Source organism: Camelus ferus, chromosome 7, assembly GCF_009834535.1.
Source record: "Camelus ferus isolate YT-003-E chromosome 7, BCGSAC_Cfer_1.0, whole genome shotgun sequence".
NCBI lineage: Eukaryota > Metazoa > Chordata > Mammalia > Artiodactyla > Camelidae > Camelus > Camelus ferus.
The window spans coordinates 80,917,348-80,940,091 of record NC_045702.1 but is presented as its reverse complement, the minus strand read 5'-3'; the positions used below and the strand labels follow the sequence as shown (position 1 = coordinate 80,940,091).

The 22,744-nt window shown below is 44.6% G+C and overlaps 1 protein-coding gene across 10 annotated transcripts in view; it reads right to left on the bottom strand.

The window, feature by feature from the left end:
- SUGCT (succinyl-CoA:glutarate-CoA transferase) overlaps positions 1–22,744 on the bottom strand; it is a 622,782-nt gene that overhangs the window by 52,518 nt on the left and 547,520 nt on the right. For 9 of the 10 annotated variants that reach the window (XM_032484269.1, XM_032484261.1, XM_032484260.1 and 6 more), the window contains 2 exons: positions 16,168–20,208; positions 8,272–15,245 (listed from right to left, as the gene is read on the bottom strand). In XM_032484269.1, the coding sequence (XP_032340160.1) occupies positions 20,045–20,208 (164 nt within the window). In that variant the 3' untranslated portion in view covers positions 8,272–15,245; positions 16,168–20,044. Of the gene's footprint in view, positions 1–8,271; positions 15,246–16,167; positions 20,209–22,744 lie in introns of those variants that run through there. The other variant, XM_032484271.1, reaches the window with a different exon arrangement.

Below are 22,744 nucleotides of genomic sequence, written 5' to 3'. Positions count from 1 at the left end.
AACTAGTTTTATCTGCTAAAACACCAATCTGATCATCCTTTTTTCTCCTCTTTTCTTTACTCTTCTTTACATTTGGACCAAGAAATCAGTGACTTTATTGTTCTGTTTATGAAACTAAATGTATACAACTTAAAAAACGTCAGTGTTCCCCTGTAGCATCTTTATTCTTTTTAAGTCAACTTTAAACCAAATTCAACGGGAAGCACACTTTCATGCAGTTGGACTGAGCTTCCCTCTAAGAGCCCTATTGTTTGTTCTAATAGTGAGCACGTCTACACTCTGCTTCTGGTAATGACACTGGAGAGCTCACTCAGACACACATAGACACACACACACAGACACACACACACACACCCTACAGATAATATATATTCTACCGTGATCATTGGGTCCTGCTTTCCACAGGGGGAAAGAGGACACATTGCACTGGAGGGAGTGGCCAAGGTGGTTAAGATGGTCCTCTCTGTCACCAGACTATAAAGAGATTCCATCAGTTGGGCCCATGTTCCATCGAACCACTGGGCATTTTGACGCTTCGGAATAGGAGTAAATAGAACTTCATGTAAAACGGTTTCCGCTGGCCAGACTTCAAGAACTTAAACTTTAGTGTTTGATGTTTCATCACCTTCGTAAATTAATTATTAATTTTTATTTATTAATTTTAATTAATTTTAATTTATTAATTTATTTTAACAAATAATTATTTTAATTTAATTTTATTTATTTTAATTTAATTGTTAAAAGAATATTTTAATAAATAATTATTTATTTAATAATTTACTAAATTGAATAATAAATTAGCATTTATTAATATTGATATTTCCCCCCATAATTCCAATCTGGAGGGTAACGGGAGAACTTCCTGTTGGTGGCAGGTCTAGTCATTTACTTTCATCTCTACAAGGAGGTTTCAGAGCTTCCAAGACTGTCTGAAAGGAAACTTGCAAGCAGGCAAAGGTGTGAGAAAAGGAATCTTTCCAGGGATTTAGACACATATTAGAACCAGTGTTGGTTTACTGAGCAAACCAGTGATTCTTTTTCTCTGCTGGTTTTGAGTGTGTATTTTTTCTACACTAGCCGTTAATGCTGGCTTAGATTATCCTACTTCCCAAATCTTCCCAATTCAGTTTTTTCCTGCCACTCCTTCCGCAGTCAGCTTTCCCTGAAGCAGCAGTGTGACTTCATAATAAACAGAATCCTTTTAACAACAAGGTTCCATCTTGACTCTCTCCAGGACCACCATATGTCAGAGAAGCCAGTGTCAACTTCCACAGGGAAAAGGGTGTCTGGAAAAGGTTATCTCCCAGCCAGCTGCTTTGCTTGGCATGACTGGAGTCACTGCAAAGGGCCCAACAGTATCGTCTTTCATATCAGGACACAGGGCCACCTGCATGTCCAAGTGAAAGCAAGACAAGGAGGATGTGCTGTGCAACAAAGTGGCCGCCACTGAGACGATCCATTCTCCAAAGCCCCATAGACACGTGCCTGAGTCACAAGAGAGCAGGCAGCTGGGGTCAACTGGAGAGGACTGTTTCACTCCAATCTCTGTAAATCACTGGATGCCCAGGAGAATTGCCTTTCTGTTCATGTAATGAAATGGAACAGAAGTATGGAGGAAAGGAATTCCTCCCACTTCGAAGGAGATCAGAGCAGCACATCAGGGAGTTCCGAGAACAGAGCAGAGCTGTGTCCTTCACTGGGGCAGGTTGTGCTTTCAAAGCAGCCAAAGCTCTGGGTGATGGGTCATGAGAAGAGGGAAATGATGGAGGCCTTCAGGTTTCTGAGAACATGGGAGAGCACGTTATCCCACAAAGCAGGGGGAGAGCTGTAGATACTTTAGAGGAAACGAAAGGTCCTGTGATGGACGATGGGGGGAGGAAAAGGGCAGAGGTTATGTTTGCTTTGCTTTGTAATCCCAGCTTTATATCCTACGGACGTGTACAACTTGGCATAAATATCATTCTGCGTGGCTTATAAGAACTGAAGGCTTGAAGGTCATTCCCCCTCTACCTTAGCAAGAGGCTATTTTCCAGGGGGGACCCTCCATGGCTCTGTTATAATCCAGTCTCCTCCAGACCAGAGGGAGACTCTAACTGGCTACCTTTGTGCCGTCACAATAGAATCTCTTTCCGCTGTACTTTTTGTCCTGTCATGAAGCACTGGTTCAGCACAGGTCACAGAATCATAAACTGTTAGAGCTGGAAGATACCCAAGAGATCCTCTGGCTCAATGATTTCTAAACTGTTTTTCATAAAAATTTTTTTCAAATGAAATTTTACTTAGACCTGAAAATATAAGATAAATACAGTGGCTATAATTCAATATGGCAGTTTGATCATAATGTTCTACTATTCTTGCCTAATAAATAGAGATGAATTTAATTAAGGTAAAAAAAAATCATCAGTTTACAGTCACTAATGAAACAGTGGACCTAGGCAATAATCATAAATGGATGCCGAAAACATAGAATGGGAGGTTGATGGGGAGCTTTTTAACAGATCAGGCTGACACCAACTGAGCCCATTGGTCACCTGTAGCCTTGGTCAAGTGGGTTCTTCAGGGGAGGGTATATAGTCAAGTGATAGAGTGCATGCTTAGCACGCAGGAGGTAGGAGGAGGGAGATTTAATACCCATTGAGATTTGGAGGTCATTTGTTACCAGGCAAAGCTGATAAATGTAATACAACATGCACACAGAGTAACTTGTTACAGAATAAAAGAAATGTAATAGGTGGCCATTGAAGACACACTGTGGACCATGACTGGATCTCAGGTCAAACAATTAAAACTTTTGGGGTAACTGAAACAATTTGGATAATATTTGTGTACTATGTGGTATTAGGGAGTTATTGTTAATTTCGTCAGGGGTGAGAATGCTCATATATGCATCTATTTCTCAGTTAGAGGTGTTTATGGGTCAAATAGCATGATGTCTGGATTTCCTTTTGAATATTCCAAGAAAAAACAGTAAGGAAAGGATGCAATGTTCACAACATATTTGATAACTGTGGAAGCTGGGTAATGAGCACACAGAGGTTAATTATACTATTGTCTCTAATTTTATATGTTTTAAATTTTTCCTTACAATTTTTAAATCATAGTAAATAAATTGAAGAACATTAAGAAGTAATAAGAGACAAGACATGATTGAGAGTCACTTGTAGACAAGAAAATTCCAAAATTTCTGGAAGATGGTAGCATTTGGAAGAGTGAGATTTAGAAAGTAAGGTTGGGAAGGTGGCACTGTCAAGCGTGTGTGTGTGTGTGTGTGTGTGTGTTTTCGGGGAGTGGCAGGCAAGGGTATCCTTAAAAAGAGTGTGAAACAATGGGTCTAAGTGGAAGTCTGTATAAGCAACAGTGACTTTATGACATTCACCCATCCACACACCTGCAAATAGAGTCATGCCCCACACAGTGCGTGTCTTCCAGGCGAAAAATAGCAGGCTTCCAAAACAAAACAAGTCCTCTCTGGGGAAAACCAGGACCGCTCATGTGGACACTGATGCCCAAGAGCAAAGCATTGTGAAATCTGGCATTTTAATGTCCTGGGCCGCTCTCCACATGTTCCCCTAAAATGGAGTCTTAGCAGACAGTCACCCCTGCCCAGAGGACGAGCAGCCAGGTCACCACGGGTCCACTCGTAACTGTGAGCAGACTACTGAGGGTCACCCTACAGCCAGAGGGAACTTGTAGCACGACAGAAGTCAACGCAGAAGAAAAATGACACCAGAGAAAACAGAAATAATTAGGAAAAAGAGGATAATTTTTTTAAAGGAAAAACTTTTTTTTGGTGGGGGAGGTAATTAGGTTTATCTATTTACTTATTTATTTAATGGAGGTACTGGGGACTGAACCCAGGACATTGTCCATGCTAAGCATGCGCTCTACCACTGAGCTGTACCCTCCGCTCAACAAAAGGAAAAAAATTTTATTAACATTCTCAGAGAGATTTGAAATGAGATGGCATCCAGAAAACCAAAATAGGTTTCCATGAAAAAGGAAAACTCAGAGATAAAGAAAGCACTGTTAGAAATTAAAATTCAATCCCAACCCTCACTCCGTCCCATGTAAACAAAGAAGAAAAGGTAAAAGAAGATAATGTGGGCCCTACAAGAGAAAGAAAGAGAAACAGGTTACTTTCCATCCCTGGAAAGCTGAAGGAAGTATTAGGAACACACAGAAGAGAAATAAAACTAAGTGCATAAGAGGAGGGAGGAAGAGCCATTTATCGGAGAGAACAATGGACACCAGCGTTTGTTTAGATCTTTGGTGTTTTCATCATGTCTGGTTTTGTCGCCATGCATTTTCAGAATATATGGCACACACATGTGCAGAAACAATTCAATGTGATGAGCATATTGTAGAAATGTAAAACCAACGGCGATTCAGCATCATAAAAAGTAAATCCTCGAGTATCTAATAACTCAGCCAGGCTTTTATTTCTAGAACCGAAAATCTCGAAGTCTAGTCTCTATATTAATTGTCAGCACTTGGTGTAGAAAGGTTAAGGTTCCCCCCAAAAAAAGTCTAAATTCCTCTCACAGTGAAGTCAGTTCCCTTGAGAAACTCTTGTCATCTAAGTTTTGAAAGTTTGTAGTTTTCAAATGAGAGTTATGTTTGAAATTTTTGTAAAGAGACACAATTTACAGATTGAGAAAAACTTTAATCACAGCACCCACCCCCCAACTCACCGAGTCCACATTAGTGTCTACAGCACATTACTGGAAATCTGCAAAATATGTCAACAGTATTCTCACACAGGCTGTCTCAAAATGCTTATCAAAGTGCTTAGAGCCCATTTGGTAATGTTTTGAGAGGAAACATCCAATGATGACCTTGAAATCACATGTGATTTCCAGTCAACACACAGACTCAGACACACATTTGGGCACAACATGAAAGATCTGTTCAGGAAGCTCTCGCTAAATTGTTCATTACATTTCATCTAAAGGTCACATCAAGTCTGGATGATGGGCCGTAACTCAAGAGAAACTTTGTTCATCTGAGAACATCCTTTGGCCAAAGGAGGCTTCCAGCTGGTTAACGTGATCGATACACAAAAGGAAGGTATGCCTTGAAAAAAATCACAAGTGGACCTCAACTTTAAATGTTTTTGAACTTCATCCAGGATCTTAAGTGAAAAAAGGGGGGTGGGGGTGGGAATCCATATATATATATATATTGAAGAAGAGAAAGGCTTTTATGAATTCTAGGGGAGGATACTGTCCAAAAAAAGGAAAGGCTTACCCCGGGGAAATTAGAACTCGGACCACGCGGAATCCTGGAATGGCTCCAGGCTGCACCGGCCCCTCCAGGAGTGTCTGTGCACAGTGGGAACCGCGGTACTGAGCAGTATTTGTCAAGTGTGGCAGCCCTGGGAGGGACATCCGCTCGCAAATTCATTCAACACAATGACTCACTAACCCAACCCAAAGGGCTTTATCTTTCCAGCATCCCAGCTCCACCTTCCATGAGGCTGAGACAATCCATGTGGAGCTTGGAGCAGGACCTCTGATTTACGGTGGTGAAACTTTGCTTCCTTCTCAAATACAGCCCCGGCCTGCGAGGAGGAAGGAAGCCAAATGAAACACTTTCTGTGCGTAGACGTCTAAGTCATGGGTGGCATCAGTTCCTTGGTTGTGTCTTCAACTTGGTTCAGACACATAATCCCTTTTCCTTTACTGTGTTAAAAAAAGACTTCCTAGAAATTCAAACATGCCCAGCCTGTACATTTTTTTCTTGTTTTTTTTCCCCCCAAGGAATAAATTGACAGACAGCTTGACTCTAGCATAATGTTTAAGAGAGTGGGTTCCTGAGTACAAACGACAGCTCCAAGCATAAGTGCTCCATGACTTTAGGAAATGTGCTTAAGCCATCTAATCCTCAGTGTCCTCCCCTGAGACATGGGGATAAAGGTGGTGACAATCTTACAGAGCTACCAAGAGGATTCATCGAGATATTTGCCGTAAAGTTAAGATATTCCCCTGCCCAGAGGTACTGTGGCTGCAAACAACAGAAATAGTAACTCAAACTGGCTAAAACAATCAGTAAATGTGTGTCTCGTACAGGCTGGAATCCAGGAGAGCAGGCTTCCAGCACAAATGATTGACAACTTGATGGACTGTCAAAAACCTAGGTTCTCTCCCCCTGCCGTATGCTGTTCTTGGCATTGATTCATCCCAAAGCTGCTTCCTCTCCTGGTCACATTTTGGCTCCCTATGACAACTAGGACTACATTATTTCTCATGCATATTCAGTAAGAAAGGGCAAGGTAAGCTTTCCAGAAGCTTCCAGTCGACTGTTCTCATCCCATTGGCTAGAACTGGGTCACAAGCCCATCCTAAAATTATCACTGCAAGTAGAATAGAGTCAGCATGACTGGAATAAACTCGTCTTTGGAGGAGAAATGGATGTAGGAAAAGATCATTTAACTACCCAGTAAAGGTTTCCTCTCATTAGCACTTATTGTCCACGTTAATGCTGCCCTCACAGTCTTACAGGAAGTTTCTCCAAGATGCAACTGGATATTGCTTCAAAGGTCATGAAATGGTAAATTGATTTTATTTTTATGTCACTTTGGTTTTACTTCCAGGAGCTATCTAGTCTAAAGTGATGCTTGAGAAAGATTCTGGGGCTCCACTAATGCTGGGGAGGGGAAGGTAAAAACTGTCAGTTCCAGGAATTGGCCACAGGTACAAGACATGGCTTCACCAACGCCACGGGTGGACATGAACAGCTGGACATTTCCATCCGTGCTCCTTCTTTCTGTCACTTTTTAACCTTTAAGCCACAGAGAATGACCTCCAGCATGTCTTCAAGCTTTTTTGACTAGAAACAGCACTGTGTCTTCACCACTGAAGGAGTCTGATAGAGTAGCCGAGAGATTTCTGAGAGACCTTTCTCAATAGATCAATTCAACCAGTGTTTACTGAGCACTAACTCATCGTCCTAATCTGAGCCAGGGGCTTAGCAGAACACAAAAGAAAGGCAAGACACAAACTCCGTCCTTAAGGAACGCCCGCTCTATCTCGGACAGTACAGTGTTAAACAGTCGAACAAGGCAACCTAGAATTCAGGGCTCCTGGAAATTGCTACAGCCATTTTAATTGGCTGTGACTAAACGGACCAAGGAGAATCCTATAATTGACTGCAGTGCCGTTTTGCAGACGGGCATACGGGCTCAGCCTCGATCTGCAGTAGAGCCTGATCCTTTCCACGGAGCAGGCAGACAGATGGCCTCAGAGTGTCTCCGACTTAACGTCAATGTCTCCCATGTGCTAACTGGAACCACTACCGTGACCTTGTGCAAATACATCTTCCAGAGAAGGGTGAATCTGGAAGCCTGATGAGGTGGGAAGTTTCTAGAGCTCTTAAAGCATTGCCGTGGCTTCTCCAGATCCCACCTTCCAACAGACTCTCAGGATTCACAGCTGGAATACAGCTGATCTGAGCTAAATGGCTCTGTGCCCTCGGCCCTGGAGAATGCATTATCTGGAGAATACATTGTATATCACAAGTTCTTACATGACTGTCCACACTGATACTGTGTGTTTATAACCTATTTGGAGCAGCTAAGTCTGATAACAATTTATAGAATAATAATAACAGCAACATTTACTCACCGCCAATTAATTCTGGGCACTGGATAGGCAAGAAGGGACACGCTATAAAACTAGGGGAGTGTATTCCTGGTTTACAGGGCATTTATAATCCGGTTAGGCTGAGACGACACACATATATGGAACAATACGCATAAAGCAACGCGGAAGACGGCCATCTCCTCCAGGCCCTTCCTGACTCACAGTCAGATCATGAGAGTCAGTCCCTCTGGCTCCAGTCCTCCCACACTCCCATGTCCTCTACCACACCCCCCAGGGCCATCTTCCAAGTACAGCACCGGGCAAGCCACTTCTCTGTTGGAAAGACTACCGTGGCATCCCAGTGCCCTCCGAAAAACTACCCTCTTGACCTCCAAAGCCTCCAACTACCCCCTAAAATCTGCTCTTCTCCAGTCTTCCAACTGATTGCCAACATAGCCACCCTTTCACTACTCAAATGCTGTATTTAACTAAATGTGTTTACTCAAGATCTCTCCATCCAAAAACATCATGGCTTGCTCACCTGTGCACGTGAAACCCTTCCTGCTTCCACTTATTTAAGTCTCACTCTTTTTTGAAGATTTTTTTTTTCCTACAGAATTATTTTCCTAAACACACCAGATCACAAGTCTCATTCCCTCCTCCGAACTCCAACAGCACGGGCATTACTTACGTGGTACCATGAGTCACTCTGAAGCAATTTTGTACGTGTCTTGCCTTCCCAGCTGGATTTCCGGTTCCTTGAGTACCTTGTTCCAATCCTCTCTCTCTGCGCAAAGCTTAACAAAGATCCTCAGCAATGCTGTTGATGGCAAAATAAAGTCAGGCCTCGACTCCTGAGCAGAGTAAACAGGTAATCAGTTATAAACAGAATGGACTAGAACAGGGGGCGGGGGGAGGTAAAGCTCAGTGGTAGAGCACGTGCCTAGCACGCACGAGATCCTGGGTTCAACCCCTAGTATCTCCACTAAAAAAATAAAGAAACCTAATTATTCACCCTCCCTTAAAAAAAAAAAAAGAATGGACTAGAACAAATCTTAAAAAGGCTTACTAGGCAGATGACTCTTTAAACTGGGTTTAGAAGAAAGGACACGGGTTGAAATGGTGAAGGTGGACATGGAAAGGAGCGGGCGGACCCGGGAGCCTGGCCACGTTCTGATAGTTGAGTAAAATCAACAGACTGGTACGGAAGTCTGGTTGCCAGATGCCCTTCCCTTTGCGTATCTTCTAGGTGGAACTTGTTTAGGTCTATAGAGTTGGCAAGTAGGGCCAAGAAAAAGTCATCCTCTGGGCTTAAATTCTATCTTATGACCTTTAAATGTTCTTCCATTCAATGCTTTGAAATATCATTTCCTTTGGCAAGGTAACTTTTTCCACTGGGAAGCTTGTTGGTGAGCTTTTTGGGGCCTCATTTTCACCTTGTCAGAACAATTGGACAGAAATGCAAGTGTTGATTCACATTTTACACACGGACTTACCCTGCTTCTCAGGTCCTCAGGTCCCCTCAAACACGCCACGTTGTAGCGAAGACCCGATGACATCTGTGCCTGTAGGCTTTTGGTGGCGGGGGATGGTGAGGGGAGAACACCGGGCAGGGGCTGACCGAGGGGTCAGCTGGGTTCTGCTCGCTTTGCCCTGAGGCCCTTCCCATGCTGAACACCTCCACCTCCATCGCACCTCGAGTCTTCTCAGAGCAGACACCCACAGGTGCAGACATCAGAGAGACAGGGAGGTGTGCTGAGGAGTGTGTGGACTCACCCCTTCACATCTGCTAACTCTGCAAGCATTCTACTTCTCCACAGTCCTGGACCACCAGATCCCCAAAGGGACACTCCTAACCCCTCGTTTAATGTGTCCTTCCCCTTTGAGTGGTATCGGTCAAACCGCTCCATCAGTTTTGTCTAGACTTAGGCATTCTCTGTGCATCCACAGTGTGACCCTAAAAGAAGGAACTTGAAATAAGGGTCTCAGACATGATCTCAGCAAAGCCCCTTCCTCTACAGAGTCAGCTGTGGCCCTGAAGGGCATGTGGTCTGGCCAGTGTCACCACCTGAGCTCTGATTACATTAAGGGCTAAGGTTTTTCCTGCAATTTGGCTAATGCCCTTAATATGACTGCCATTGTGAAGAGCAGCTCAGATCCCTCCATTAACTGGGATGCTTGGCTCCCTCCACTTCAGAAACACACTTATTGCAAGAAGTCAAAACAAGGATGTCACATTTCCATTAAAAAAAGGTGCAGGGGGTACACCTAGAGGCTTTATCTAGGCTTGGAGGCTTTATCTGGTCATATTATAGCTCAGTAAGCCTACTTCCCTCCTCCCTTAAACTTACACAGTGTATATATATAAAAAAAAGACACAGAGGTGGAACCGAGCACCTGCTCTCCCTTCAGCGTTTCTCAGCAGCAGCGCTACTGACACTGTGGGTGAACCATTCATTCCTTGCTGTGGGCTGTCCTGGGCATTACTCCGGTCTCTCCCCATCCCTGGCCACTACTCCCTCCACTCACCGGAAGTGGACTGTCCCCCATGCCGCCCCAGTTATGAGAAGCAAAAATGTCTCGAGACATTGCCAAATGTCCCATAGAGGGAAAAATTGCTCCCATCGTCCTTGAGAACCACGGGGTCTAGAACACACCGTGAATGTGGAGGTTATTCCGGAGGGTCTTCTCAGCAGTTTCTCATCAGTATTTGCATTCCACAGCCTCCCACCGCGGACTCTGCCTCGGTGTTGCATAAAGCCCCCACACAGGGCTGCCCGGGTTATCACACGTAACGGAGAGTGCAGCTAACCGATGGAAATTATAACATCGAGGGTCAAAACTGAAAGTCACATGTTAAAAATGACTTCCTGCCATCCGCTAACAGGCAACCAGATTTGTTATCTATTGCCATGTCACAAATTACCCCAAACGAAAGCTAGTCTAATCTATTCAAAATAAAGCCAAAAACAAGAAATACTTATTATTTCACAGTCTGTGAGGGTAGGAACCTGGATAACAGCATGGTTTGGGGATGTCAGGAAGCTGTTGGCTGGGGCCACAGTCATCTCTAGGCTATCCTGAGGCTGGAGAATCCGCTTCCAAACTCACTCACGTGGTTCTTGGCCTCAGTTCTCACTGGCTGTTGGCTGGAAGCTTTAGTTCCTTGTCACGTGGGGTCCACGGAGGGCTGCCTCACTCCGTGGCAGTTGGCTTTTCCCCAGAGTGAGTGACAGAGACAGAGACAGAGAGAGAACAGACACTTTTGTTTTATACTCTAATCTCGGAAGTGGTGCACAGTCCCCTCTGCTCCACGCTGTGTGGCCACAGACCGACCTCGGTAGCCTGTGGGAAGGGGCAGCACGAAGCCGTGAAGCAGGGGGTGCCGCTTAGAGGCTGTCTACCGGGCAAAGCCCTCAGCAACAAACTTCTCCTAAGTTTACACTCTTTGCCCAGCTTGGGAACGTGACAATTTCTGACCATCAGTGTCCTCGGTTTCATCTGAGGACGGTAAGGAAATTGCCATCGAGTCTGGTCTGAATGATGACCTTGACACCGCACCTCCTCATGCAAAGGAACATACTGTGTTCCTGAAGTGACAACTGGTGGCCAGTCCATTTTAGAAGAATTTTCATCAAAAGCAGGTTTTCAGTTGTCTTCTTTCAATAGCAAAAAATAATTAATAAACTGTAGCATGTATTATTTGCCATTTCAGTCAGCCAAGATGCTGTGAAAACTATTCATGAAGCTGTATTTAACAAATACTGAGACCCCTCTCTGAGTTAGACCTTTGCTTATGTATTGCTGTGCAGCAAACCAGCTCACAACAGGGGAATAAAACAACATGGGTTTATGTGGGTTGGAAATGTGCGTGAGGTTCAGCTGGGCAGTGCTCCTGCTCCGTGGGGCAGTGGCCTGTGTCCCTCACCCAGGTGCAGTCACGTGCCTGCAGGGGTGGCCCAGAGGTCCGGGGAAGCTTCACTCACATGTCTGGTGTCTTTGTGCGCCTCCAGGTGGCTCCCCTCTCTCTGAGGATAATGGGCACGCGATGTCACAGGGTCCCTCAGGAACAGTGGTCAGACCCCTTTCATGGTGGCTGATTTCCAGGAGCAAAAGAGGACAATGCTAAACCTCTTCAAGGCATCACGTCTGCCACCTTCTGTTGGTCCAAGTGCATCGCTTTTAGAAAGTTCTCTCAGGTCAAATCCCTTTTGTGCTAAAAACCTTTAGCCTAATATTTTTGACCTCTAGACCCATATTTATAAGGACTCATGTGACTAGATCAGACCTACCCAGATAATCTTCCTATCTTAAGGTCAGCTGATTTTGGACCTTTATTACAGCTAAAAAATCCTTCCACAGCAGCACTTAGATTAGTGTTTGATCGAATAACTGGAGACAGTGTGTGTGTATCGGGGCTGGGACTCTTGCGGACCACCAGCAGAATTCTGCCAACCAAAGTGAGGCAGCTGGTAAAATTTGAATAATTTTTGCATATTAATTAACAGTATTGTATCGATGTTAATTTTCTGGCTTAGATAATTTCACATTGGTTATATGAAATGTTAATGTCACTGGAAACTGGGGGAGTGATATATGGGAGTTCTAAGTACTATTTTTATAAACTTTTGTTAAATATAAAATTATTTTTTTTAAGTTCTTTTTAAAAAAGGCAAGTCACCAGGCCAGTCCAGGGGAAGGAAAATAAAGTGATGGGAAGAGAGGCATGTGCCTATAGGGAGGGAGGAATTGATGGTGACCGTCTTTGAAGACTGTTTATTACAGGCACTGTGAGTAATGAAAAACTGATTATGACCAGTTCCTCTCTCAGAGAACATGTAACCTGGTGAGTGAGAGAATGTCCATGGGGTAGATATTTACTGTATATCTCCAATGGAGTAAACATCACGATAATCACAGGAGATTCAATGGTGACTACGATTCCCACATTACTAAGGTCTCATGGGAGACGGTGACTGGTGACCAGTAATTATAACTCAGTGCGTGATAACTGCTGTGGTCAGGAACTACAGAGGACTGAGATGGCCCACAAGATGCAGAGAACACTTCCAACTGTGGGGGTCAGAAAAAGCTTCATTCGCGGGTTGACAAACACCCAGATGTAATTCCTTCTCCCTGCCACTACAATCCTTTGAAATTGCTCCAAACAAATCGAAAGAAATTATCTCGATGGTTCACGGCTGGAGCTTCTGTTTGAGGGGATTGCATTTTTTCCCTCGAATTTGCTTATAGAGTAGATTTTTACACAAATGAATGTGTTCGTACTAATAAGGAGTAAATTTTTAACTCCTGCTGCAGTCATATATATCATCCTAGGTACCTGTCATACTTCTGTCATTTGTCCGAGGAGGATCTGGAATTTAATTGGAAATGGGCGTCACTCGTTTCCTGACATTGCTCAGTATCTCTGATAAGTCATCGTTTGTTTCCACCTGACGTCTCTCTCCACGTCCGGATTTCAGCAACGTGCTGCCCCCTGAGGGGTTAAGTCCAAGTGTTCTAAGTGTTCTCATTTTTCCCAGCGATGCTCTTGGTTGGTTGGTTGGTTGGTTGGTTGGTTGGTTGGTTGGTTTTTTGGTGGGGGAGGTAATTAGGTTTATTCATTTAATTATTTATTTGATGGAGGCACTGGGGATCGAACCCAGGACCTTGTGCATGCTGGGCAGGTGCTCTGCCACTGAGCTCCACCCTCCCCCACGCCCCAGAGATGCTCTTTGAAAGAGCTGCTTTTGACCTACTTCATCAGCCACTTTATGACTCCATTTAACCTTTTTAAAAGAGCTAGAAATGGCAGGTTATATCAGCAAATTTATACACAGAAAAACCTTCCAGAGGAAGGGGAACATTTTCAGGTCCCCTTTTGTAGAAGGATTTTTTTTTAAGACCTTTACCAGCTGAAGAACTGTTACTATCTCTCTGAGATGGCACCTGAGGGGACTTCTCTGAGGGTTCTGCTGACAGTGTTTGAGCAAAGCTGATCCTCTTGGGAGCCCCGTTATTTCCAGAGCATTTGCAAAGGTTGAAATGGATGGATTAGGGTCTTTCTGGTCCTGGTGTGTCTTGCCCTTCACCCTCTGGAAGAGCCTCAAAGCCCCAGGGCCCGTGAGTTTTAAGGACACGATCTGAGGGGTGTCCCTAACAGTGGGGTAGCACTCAGTCACACTGAATGTGGTAGCGCAGAGGACACGTGAGTGTGTCCAGCCTGACATGACGCCCCCTCTTTCCAGACGTCAGGCCTTCGCAGGCACACCGGGTAAGTGCATTAGCACCTGTAAATCTACTCAGAACAGTGCTTGACGTATAAGAACCTAACAGCTATTGTTATTAGCATCACATTTAACCCCAGTCAACTCATGAGAAGATCTTTCAGCAGTGCTGAACTATATCTGTTACGTATCCTAAGACAGAAAGAAAAAAAAAAAGCATAATGAGTTCTTATTTCACAGGAACGAGTAGAGTAAACCTACTTCCACTTTGCACAGGAGATCAAAGGTGCAAACTCTGACGTTCGGCAGTCCTTCTCCTCCCCAGCTGGACCTGCTCTAGAACTGACTGTTCTTTCTGCCAAGTTAAAAAACCCTCCCCAAGAAATGAAGCCACACGGAGATCCACCAAGCTGCTCATTTCACCTCCTGTCACCGGGGTCGTATCAGGGTAGGTGCCCAAGATGAGGTTTTGATCACTGTCATCTCTCCCTGGTTCACGCAGGTCAGCTCACTGGGTCACTTAGCAAAGCCCCAAGCATCACTTCTGCTTCTGTGCTGGGTCCACATCCTTTCACTTAGGTCTTCCCAGAAAGTCAAGTGGGAGAGCCAGATAAATGCTCGGGATTCAGAAGATGGCAAATACAGGCCCAGAGGTAGAAGCCCTAGTGACTGGCTATTTCTGACTCCGTCATATTTTTAAAGACTGGGACACCTTCCCATTTGCACAGTTCAGCAAATCAGGCTGAGAAGAGTCAGGGTCCTAGGTCACTGAGCACTGTTTCCAGAGGTGACCTGTGGGTCACTGCATTTCTGTCCTGTCCCCTCCTCTGTGTCAATGCCATTGCAAGAATGTTTGGCCATCTATAAGGACAAACCTGGAAACAGAGTTCATTTTCCTATGCTCTGCCTCGAAATAATGAACTTCTTAACAGTCCCCTCAAAATGTTCACTCCCATTTTCTTGGCCCTCTCTGAAGAAAGAACATGATAATGTCCATCACTAGGATATTTCAAAGCTTCTATCAAGAACAGCCAGGAAGTTCTTTGTAAAATCTAAAAACAGAAATCCAAGACTCTCTGGGTGCACGTGTGTGACACATATTGCCATGTTTCTTACCAAGAGATGCTCTGGAAATCCGAGTTCTCCGTTACGGCTCGCTAAGAGCTGAAGGGGCGGAAAGGAAGACACTTTCCTGTGGCTGTTTTACATTAATGTCTTCCCTCTCGGCATCTCAGGTGTGTGCTCTGAAGCTGTCTTGCTCCATGGGGAGCACAAATTCTGGGTGAGAGGAGCAGGAGGAAAGCCTGGCTCCTCCAGTCTCTGTGGTCAGGAGCCAAAGAAACCAAGGTGAGTTGAGGCGGCTGTCGTGTGGTTCATTGGCAAAGAAAAAGAATGGGGTTGGGGCAGAAAGGAGGCATGTGTCTGAGCATTTTGCATCCTGTTGAAAGAAAAGGAAGCAAAGGGAGCTTCAGGGACCCACACTCCCTGTTCAGCAGATGGCAAGACCAAGGTGGAGGTGAAGGCACTGGCCCGCTGGAGGCCCTTTGACTGGAGTGGCTAGATACAAATTACTGCCCCCCCTGAGTGCCAAGTAGCCTGCCTTCTCCAAGAGAGAGCAAGAAACAAAGGCTGAGGCCGAGTGCGGGAACAGAACCATCAACCCCACGCCCCAACCCCCCAATGCCTCAGCGGCAAGACCTCGGCTGTCACAAAGGGTCCAGACTCTGCTCTGCATTACATTCTAGTTCTTTTCTTAGCACTAGGGACATGGGACAGAGATGTGGTAAGGCCGAGGGTGGCATCTGGAACACTCCTTCATTTCTTTCCCTGGGTTTTAAGGGAGAAGAAGAGGCAGCCAGTCATTTAGGGCTCAGCTCACCCAGAGATTAATCTGAAACCACTTGTGGGGGCTAAGTCATGGCCAGAATTACCACCAGATCGCTGAGCAAGTCCTACTTTTCGAGAGGTCAGTGGCAGCTTTTGGTGTCCAAGCTGGTGGAACATGAATCTATTGCTCTGTGTGTCTGTGCAGGGAGAGAGGGAGAGAGGGCAGAGGGGGACGGAGAGTCCCCTGCAGGGACACAGAAGGAGAAGGAGGGAAAAAAAGTACCGCAGAGAAAGGGTAGGGGGGGATAAATGAAAAGTAGGAAAGGAAGGAGGAATTAAAAATAGGGAGAGAGAAAGAAGGAAAAATGGAATGACAGGGAAGTGTGAACTGGTCACTTTGCAAGGCAGTGACTTTCCTGTCACTTGAGACTTTCAAACCGAGGCAGAGCAGCCTCTGTGTTAGTTTCCTATTGGTGCTGTAACAAAATATCACCTATTCAGTGGCTTAAAGCAACACAGATTTATCATCTTACAGTTCTGGAGATCAGAAGTCCAAAACGAGTCCAGAATAGCTCTCACTGGGCTAAAATCGGGCAGGACTGCTTTCCTTCTAGAGGCTTTAAGGGAAAGTCCAGTTTTCTTGCATTTTTCATCTTCTAAAAGATGCCTACATTCCTTCCTTCATTTCCATTTCCAAATCCTGCAATGATCAAGAAAGTCTCTCTCACATCACCTCACTCTGACATTGATCCTCCACACTTAAAGGCCCCCCACCACTGTGATTATACTGGGCCCACCAAGATAATCCAGGATAATCTCCTTATGTTAAGGTCGACTGATTAGCAACCTTAATTCCCTCTTGCCATGGAAGGTAACATATCCACGGGATCTGGGAATTAGGACATGGGTCTCTCTGATGGGCCAGTATCTACCCACAATGGCCTCTTATAGTCTTGAACTTCCTAGAGTGATACCAGAAGACACGTTTTTGAGTGGGTGTTGGAGAAAACGTTGTCTATTGGAGATGCTTACACTCCATGAACCCCACCATATAAACCTGTCCTGCACAGAGCCAGCCTGGCTTAAACATTGGGGTCCATTTGTGCTCAGAAGATAGCATGGTATGTCTATTTAGAGAAAATACTTGCGCATCTTTTGAGAGTAGTGATTTATAAAACACTGAACCCTGGAGTTGCTATACTAGGATCCCAAGAAGAAACACAATTTTATCCTGATGTCTGACAAAGGTCTACACCTCAGTATGAGTGTCTTGCTGTTTTTTCATTTTCCCCAACAGCTGTTTAGAATGGAATTATGTACCTTTTCCCCCCTGAACATTTTCATCCTCCTTATCAGGTAATGATTGTACCGGCTTTAGTACCACAAAATCGAGAGGGAAAAGAAGTGAGCTTGACAGTCTGGACTCCTGAGGACACAACAACCAAGGTTAACAACCATTTTTGGTTGACACGGTGTGTCTGAAGAATCTCACCAATTTAAGGACTCACTGTAGTGGATATTCTCCCAGGAATAGAAGCAAATGCAAGAAAAATCTCTTAATCTTGGGGGACGAGTTTGAAAACGAATAGCCCGTGGCCAGGGGAATTGGTGGGGGGGTGCCTTGTCTCCACTGGTCTCCTTTGCCTCTTGAGCAGTCAGAACGGAGGCAGATGATCTGGACAGTCTTTTGAGCTCTGGCTGGTGGTTTTTTTTTTTTTTTTTTTTTTCTTTCTCGTTTTTTCTACATTTCAAGTAGACAACATGCCAACATCATGGGATGAAAGAGTGGGTGGTGAGATATCAAATTCAGGTGAGATACGAATGGGTGTGAATTCCCTGAAGAAGGCTTGAAAGCAGGGGTCTTGAAGTCTCATTTAAAAGCCCCTCTTTGTGGGGCTTATCTAGGGTGGGTAGCCTAATGACCTTGTGTGAAATAGCCTGTGTGAGACCTCTTTTTTTTTTTTTTACATCAGGATTGTTCTTGTAACTCCCAGTAGATGGACTGAACACAAAAGAACACTGAGTAATGGGGAGGAGTCACACAAGCCTGGTCAATGTTCATTTCTCTTCTTCTAGGGAAACCTTCAGCATATCAGACTGCACGCTGGAAAATACCATGCTTGATTAACCAGAAAATCATGACAGCAGAAAATTTAAGGAAAAAAATCAAGGGAAGGAAACCTAGCTGCTTATGGACACACCCTCAATTCCATAATGATTAACCCACGAAGTTTCAAAGAACTTTCTAGGCCAACCTCAGACACAAACCTGCCCGAAGGCAGGCCTTCACACAAAGTGAACCGGAGCATATGATATCTTAGTAGGACTTCAGCTTTGGAAATGTGTAAGATTAATAGGCCTGGATGATTAAAACAGCACACTGTTTACAGGCATAACTTGATCTGGGGCATACTGCTAGAAATTTTAGCAAGTACAGTGTTTCCTGCAGGACCTATCTGAACTTGAAAGTTATTCTAAGTGATTTCTCTCACTGAATCAGTAGAGGAAATGCTTTTTGTTGGGTGATGAGTAAGTCCAAAGTTGTCCTGGAGCATTCTGGGTTGTGGAGGTGGAAATCTGGACAGCCACATCCACGACTGCCCTGGAGACGGCCTCCAATGGCGACTCTGCGATGGATGAAGACTTCAGTCTTGATTGATTTTCAGGTCTTAGAGGCATTTTATGAGCCTCTCTGAATGATCGATGTCGCCCTACATATGGTTACCCAGGTATTTCGGGTTACTGCCCAGTAACCACGTCATTTGTATTTCAAGACGTCTACTTGGATCAGTAGGAGAAATGGTGGATCTGTCTTTCAAGATGGGTGGTTTTGCCAATTCTCTGTCATCCAGCTTTTTACCATTTTCATTACTAATTGTATATACATGGAAGAATTTCATTTAGATGTCTGGCCTAAAGTGGATGTCTCCAAATATATATATCTATGAATTAACCATTGGGGGAAAAGTATTGCAGAAGGCATCAAATTACCCTTGCATGATGAAATGCTAACTAGTGGAGTAACAGCAGGAGAGCTTCAGAATTAGATGTCCACAAAGAGGAAAGCAGGCAGGACAATGCATGCTTCAAGAATCAGTAGGCATTCTTCTAAAAAGTCCCATGAGGCCTTGTGGGAAGACAGATTTCCTATTTATTTGGAATCCTTGATTCTAGGAACACGTTGGGGTTTACAGCATGGATAAATGACTCAAACCCTTCCAATAAAAAAGAACACAATATGAAAACTAGCTGGAAATCACAGTTTGAAAAATGAACATCTGTAATTTAACTTTCAGCGACCACTTGGCATGTAATGACGTGGCTTTAAAATATCGGTACCTAAGGGTGGGAATTGAGATCATATCAGAATATTGATCCTCTGATTCCTTGCTCTGTACTTTGGCATGGGTGATTGGCAGTCTGAGTGCAATTCATCCTGGAATATACATGCAAATCAGTTACCACTTTCTGGACACAAGATGTTTCTATACTTCGAATTCACTGATAAATACTTAAATACTTAAATGCAAATACCTAATACTGAGGCATGATATATTCTTCTTCAGTGGATACTCAGATCACAAAGAAATATTTTCCTTTCATTCTCCTATTTGTCATTATTTATACCTAGATAATCTGGCCTTCATTTAAAAACCTGCTGCATTTACATTTGGCTCAAAATAAGGTACCATTTGAAGAACCACCTTTCACCCTCCTCATGCAGATACCTACATCCCAAAATCTATTGGTAGACACTGATTTCCTGCCAGGTATTATGAAATAATCAAAGAAATACAACATAAAGCAAATATTTACCCCCGTGGGGGAGAATGGAGCTCAGTTTTATAATGGACATTAACAAAGTCCAGGGTTTAAATTACAGATTAACAAAGGGTTCATAAGCTCAAAATTAAGTTATTCTGTTTAAAATCAATCACTGAGGCTGTCATCCTGCTTACTGCTTTGACTTCCTAACAAAGGTTTAAATGAGGACTTCATGTGTAAGTAAAGAATGTCAAGAGATCTGCTCTTTTTCAGACCTGCGTGGGCTGGAGGGGCAAACGTTTAGGCTGTTAACGTAATTAGAATGAGGAATGCTATTTTTCCAGGGAGAAAAACATCTTTACCAAAAAAAAAAAAAAAAAAAAAGAACAGAAAAAAATCCACAGAACCACTATTAATCTATTATCTGGGGGAGAAGTGGTAAGGAATAAAAGGTGGGGTACATTTAGAAAACACTAGATTCATTGATACCAGAGCCGTTCTGGAGACGCCAGGCAGGAAACCTGGAATTCCTCTAACTCTTCAGTGGTAGGTGCCGGAACTGGGGAGACGGGTCCAGAAAGACTAGGCCCTTTGCTGGCAAGATGCATTCCGATTGTGGTTTTGAAAAAAGAGCGCCGTCCTCTGTCACTCAGCCTTGTGCTGGGTCACCACGGCCGCACTGAGCAGCTCCCCGATGGCCTCATCGTCATATCTGAGGACCTCCTTCAGGATGTGCGTCGTGTGCTGGCCGAGCAGGGGAGGCGGCCTGGCCTCTGACATCTTGAACTTACTGTATCTCACAGCTGGGCCTGTCAAAGGGGGAGGAAAGCAGGAAGCCTGTTAATGACGAACCCTAGGAAATTCATTACCCGAGCAGCCTGGGGTGTTGGCGACAGATGCCAAGAATATCACTGCCAGCTACACCCTTCCAGATGCACCAGCATTTTGGAGAGAAATGTGTTTTCCCAGGCGGCTTTTCTTGACTCAGCTTTATCCACCTGTGCAGTGGTGCTCTGACCTGGCAACCACCAGGCAGGGGGCTGCACGCACGTGCCTGCTGCGTGCCGGGTCTGTCGCAAAGACGTGCAGGTTGACTTTCTAGGTCCCAGAGAACCATGACCACAGGCACGTCGTGTCTCTCTGAAGCTGGAAATCTGACCCCAGGTAAAGGTTACCCAAACGTTTACTATTCAGCGTCTACTGTAGAGTTCCAAGATTTAGTTCAGCAGATTGCAGATGAACTAAACCTCAGCCGGGCCCTGGCTGAGACCTTTGGGTGGAAGGAGAGGTTACGTGTGTACGTTCCACTGTCAGAGAGAATTCTGTGTAGGGCTCAGCTCTTACACCTTCTAGCAGAGCCGTCTTGGACAAATTACTTAACTTCTCTGAGCCTCAAATTCTACAACTAAACTGGGTATGATGTTTACCATGCAGACTTGATATAAGGATTTAAATGAGATAACGGACAGGAAGCACTGAGTAAGCATCCTCTAACCCAAATAATGCACAGTGGTGACTGTGATGACCAGGTGTCCCAGCATCTCTCTTGATGCGGGCAGTGCGAGGGGAAAAGGACATTTATCACCAGCTCTTTGCTGAGCATCGAGCCACCAGCAAACAGAGTAACTTAAGCAATGCTTTCAACAACTGTTGGAAATGGAGTTTATTGCCCCCATTCTTCACGTAACGACACTAACACCCCCAAAGCTAAGGGTTTGCTCAAGGTCATGTGGCTAATAATTAATAGCACCAGGATGCAAATCCATGTTCATTCCAGCTGTCTGACGTCGAAGGCCATGTGCTTTCCATAACCTTAGCAGCCTCTTCTTGCTTCCCAGTCTCCATGGACAAGCTGGGCGGACACTAGGGAACATGCTGTTTCTACAGATTTTACCTTTGTTGCCTCATTCAATAAATGGTATTTATATTGGCTGTCCTTTATATCTCCCTTGATTAGGCTTCAGGAAAACAAATTAGATAGTCACAAGCAGACTACAAAATGGTACACTTCTAGCTCATAAGTGTTTCCAGCCTCCTCTTGATTTGGGGTGCCCCTAGGAAGAACAAATAAGACCAAAGCACATGTGGGTAGCAGACTGTCAGCAAAGCCACGACTTGCTTCAGGATCTTGGGAGAATTCCATTAATAAAAGGTAATGTTGTAGAAGCCACTGTTGATGGAGAGAGAGGACACAGATCTCCTAAAACCATCAAGCTGCACCTTTGTGTAACACATACCACCCATGACAGATAAATGGCAACTTCCAACGGATGCCCAAAGTTACCCTCCTCTGAAGCTTAGGGAAACTCTTTTTTTTTTGTCCCTTCTCACACTTCCTTTCAAATGCCCCAGCGCATGACTGTTTTTCACGGGTTGGTCCCTGTGCAGGAAAGGAGCACAGATCGGGAGGCAGTGTCCCCTACTCTCGAGAAAAGCTGATAATCTGGTGCTTTAGGGATGTGTTCCTTACTCGTGGCTATCTCGGAACTCGGTTCTGTCTTGACATTAACCATAGCTTTTAATCTAAATCCGAAACTTGTCTTTAGAATGAAGACCCTGCGGAGGGAATACAAGGCTGAAGGCAAAGCCACGTGACTTCTTCCTAACTGAATGACCCAAAGCGAGACTTCCCACTGGAAAATAGCCACTTGACTATAGAAGAACCCAGGCTGAGACACAGCTCCCACTGCTACCATTGCTGCTGCTCCCAGGCGTGGTATCAGCCGTGGAAGCTACCACTTCCTAAGACTCTGGGATGTGTCGGCCCCTGGGCCAAAGGGTTTACTGCATCGTCTTGTGTAATCCTCACAGCAATCCCGTGTGAATGTTGACGGTAAAGGAGGGTTACAGTAAAAGGGTTACAGTTAAGGATCAGGTTAGGAAATAAGAGTAACGTGTCTGATATCACACAGGTAGGAAGAGTCAGTTTCCAAGTCCAGGTCTGTTGGGTTCAGGAGCTTGGACTCCTGTTAAAAAAAATAATTTGTTGAGGTGAAATTCACATCACATAAAATTCACCATTTTCAAGTGAACTATTCAGTGGCATTTAGTACATGGGCAATGCTGGCCCCCTCCCACCTCCACCTAGTTCCAAAATTTCCATCACTCCAGAGGAAAACCCTCATCTGACAAGCAGTTTCTCTCAATTCCCCTCTCCACCCCCCAACTCCCTGGTAACCACTAACCTTCTTTCTGTCTCTGTGGATTTACTGAACCCAGAGGCTTGACAATGATCAACGTGATCATTCAACATGTAACCTGTAGTGCCTGGCTTCCTTCACTTAGCATAATGTTTCTGAGATTCACCCACGTCATGGTACTGTGGTTTTGGCACTAAGAACTTGG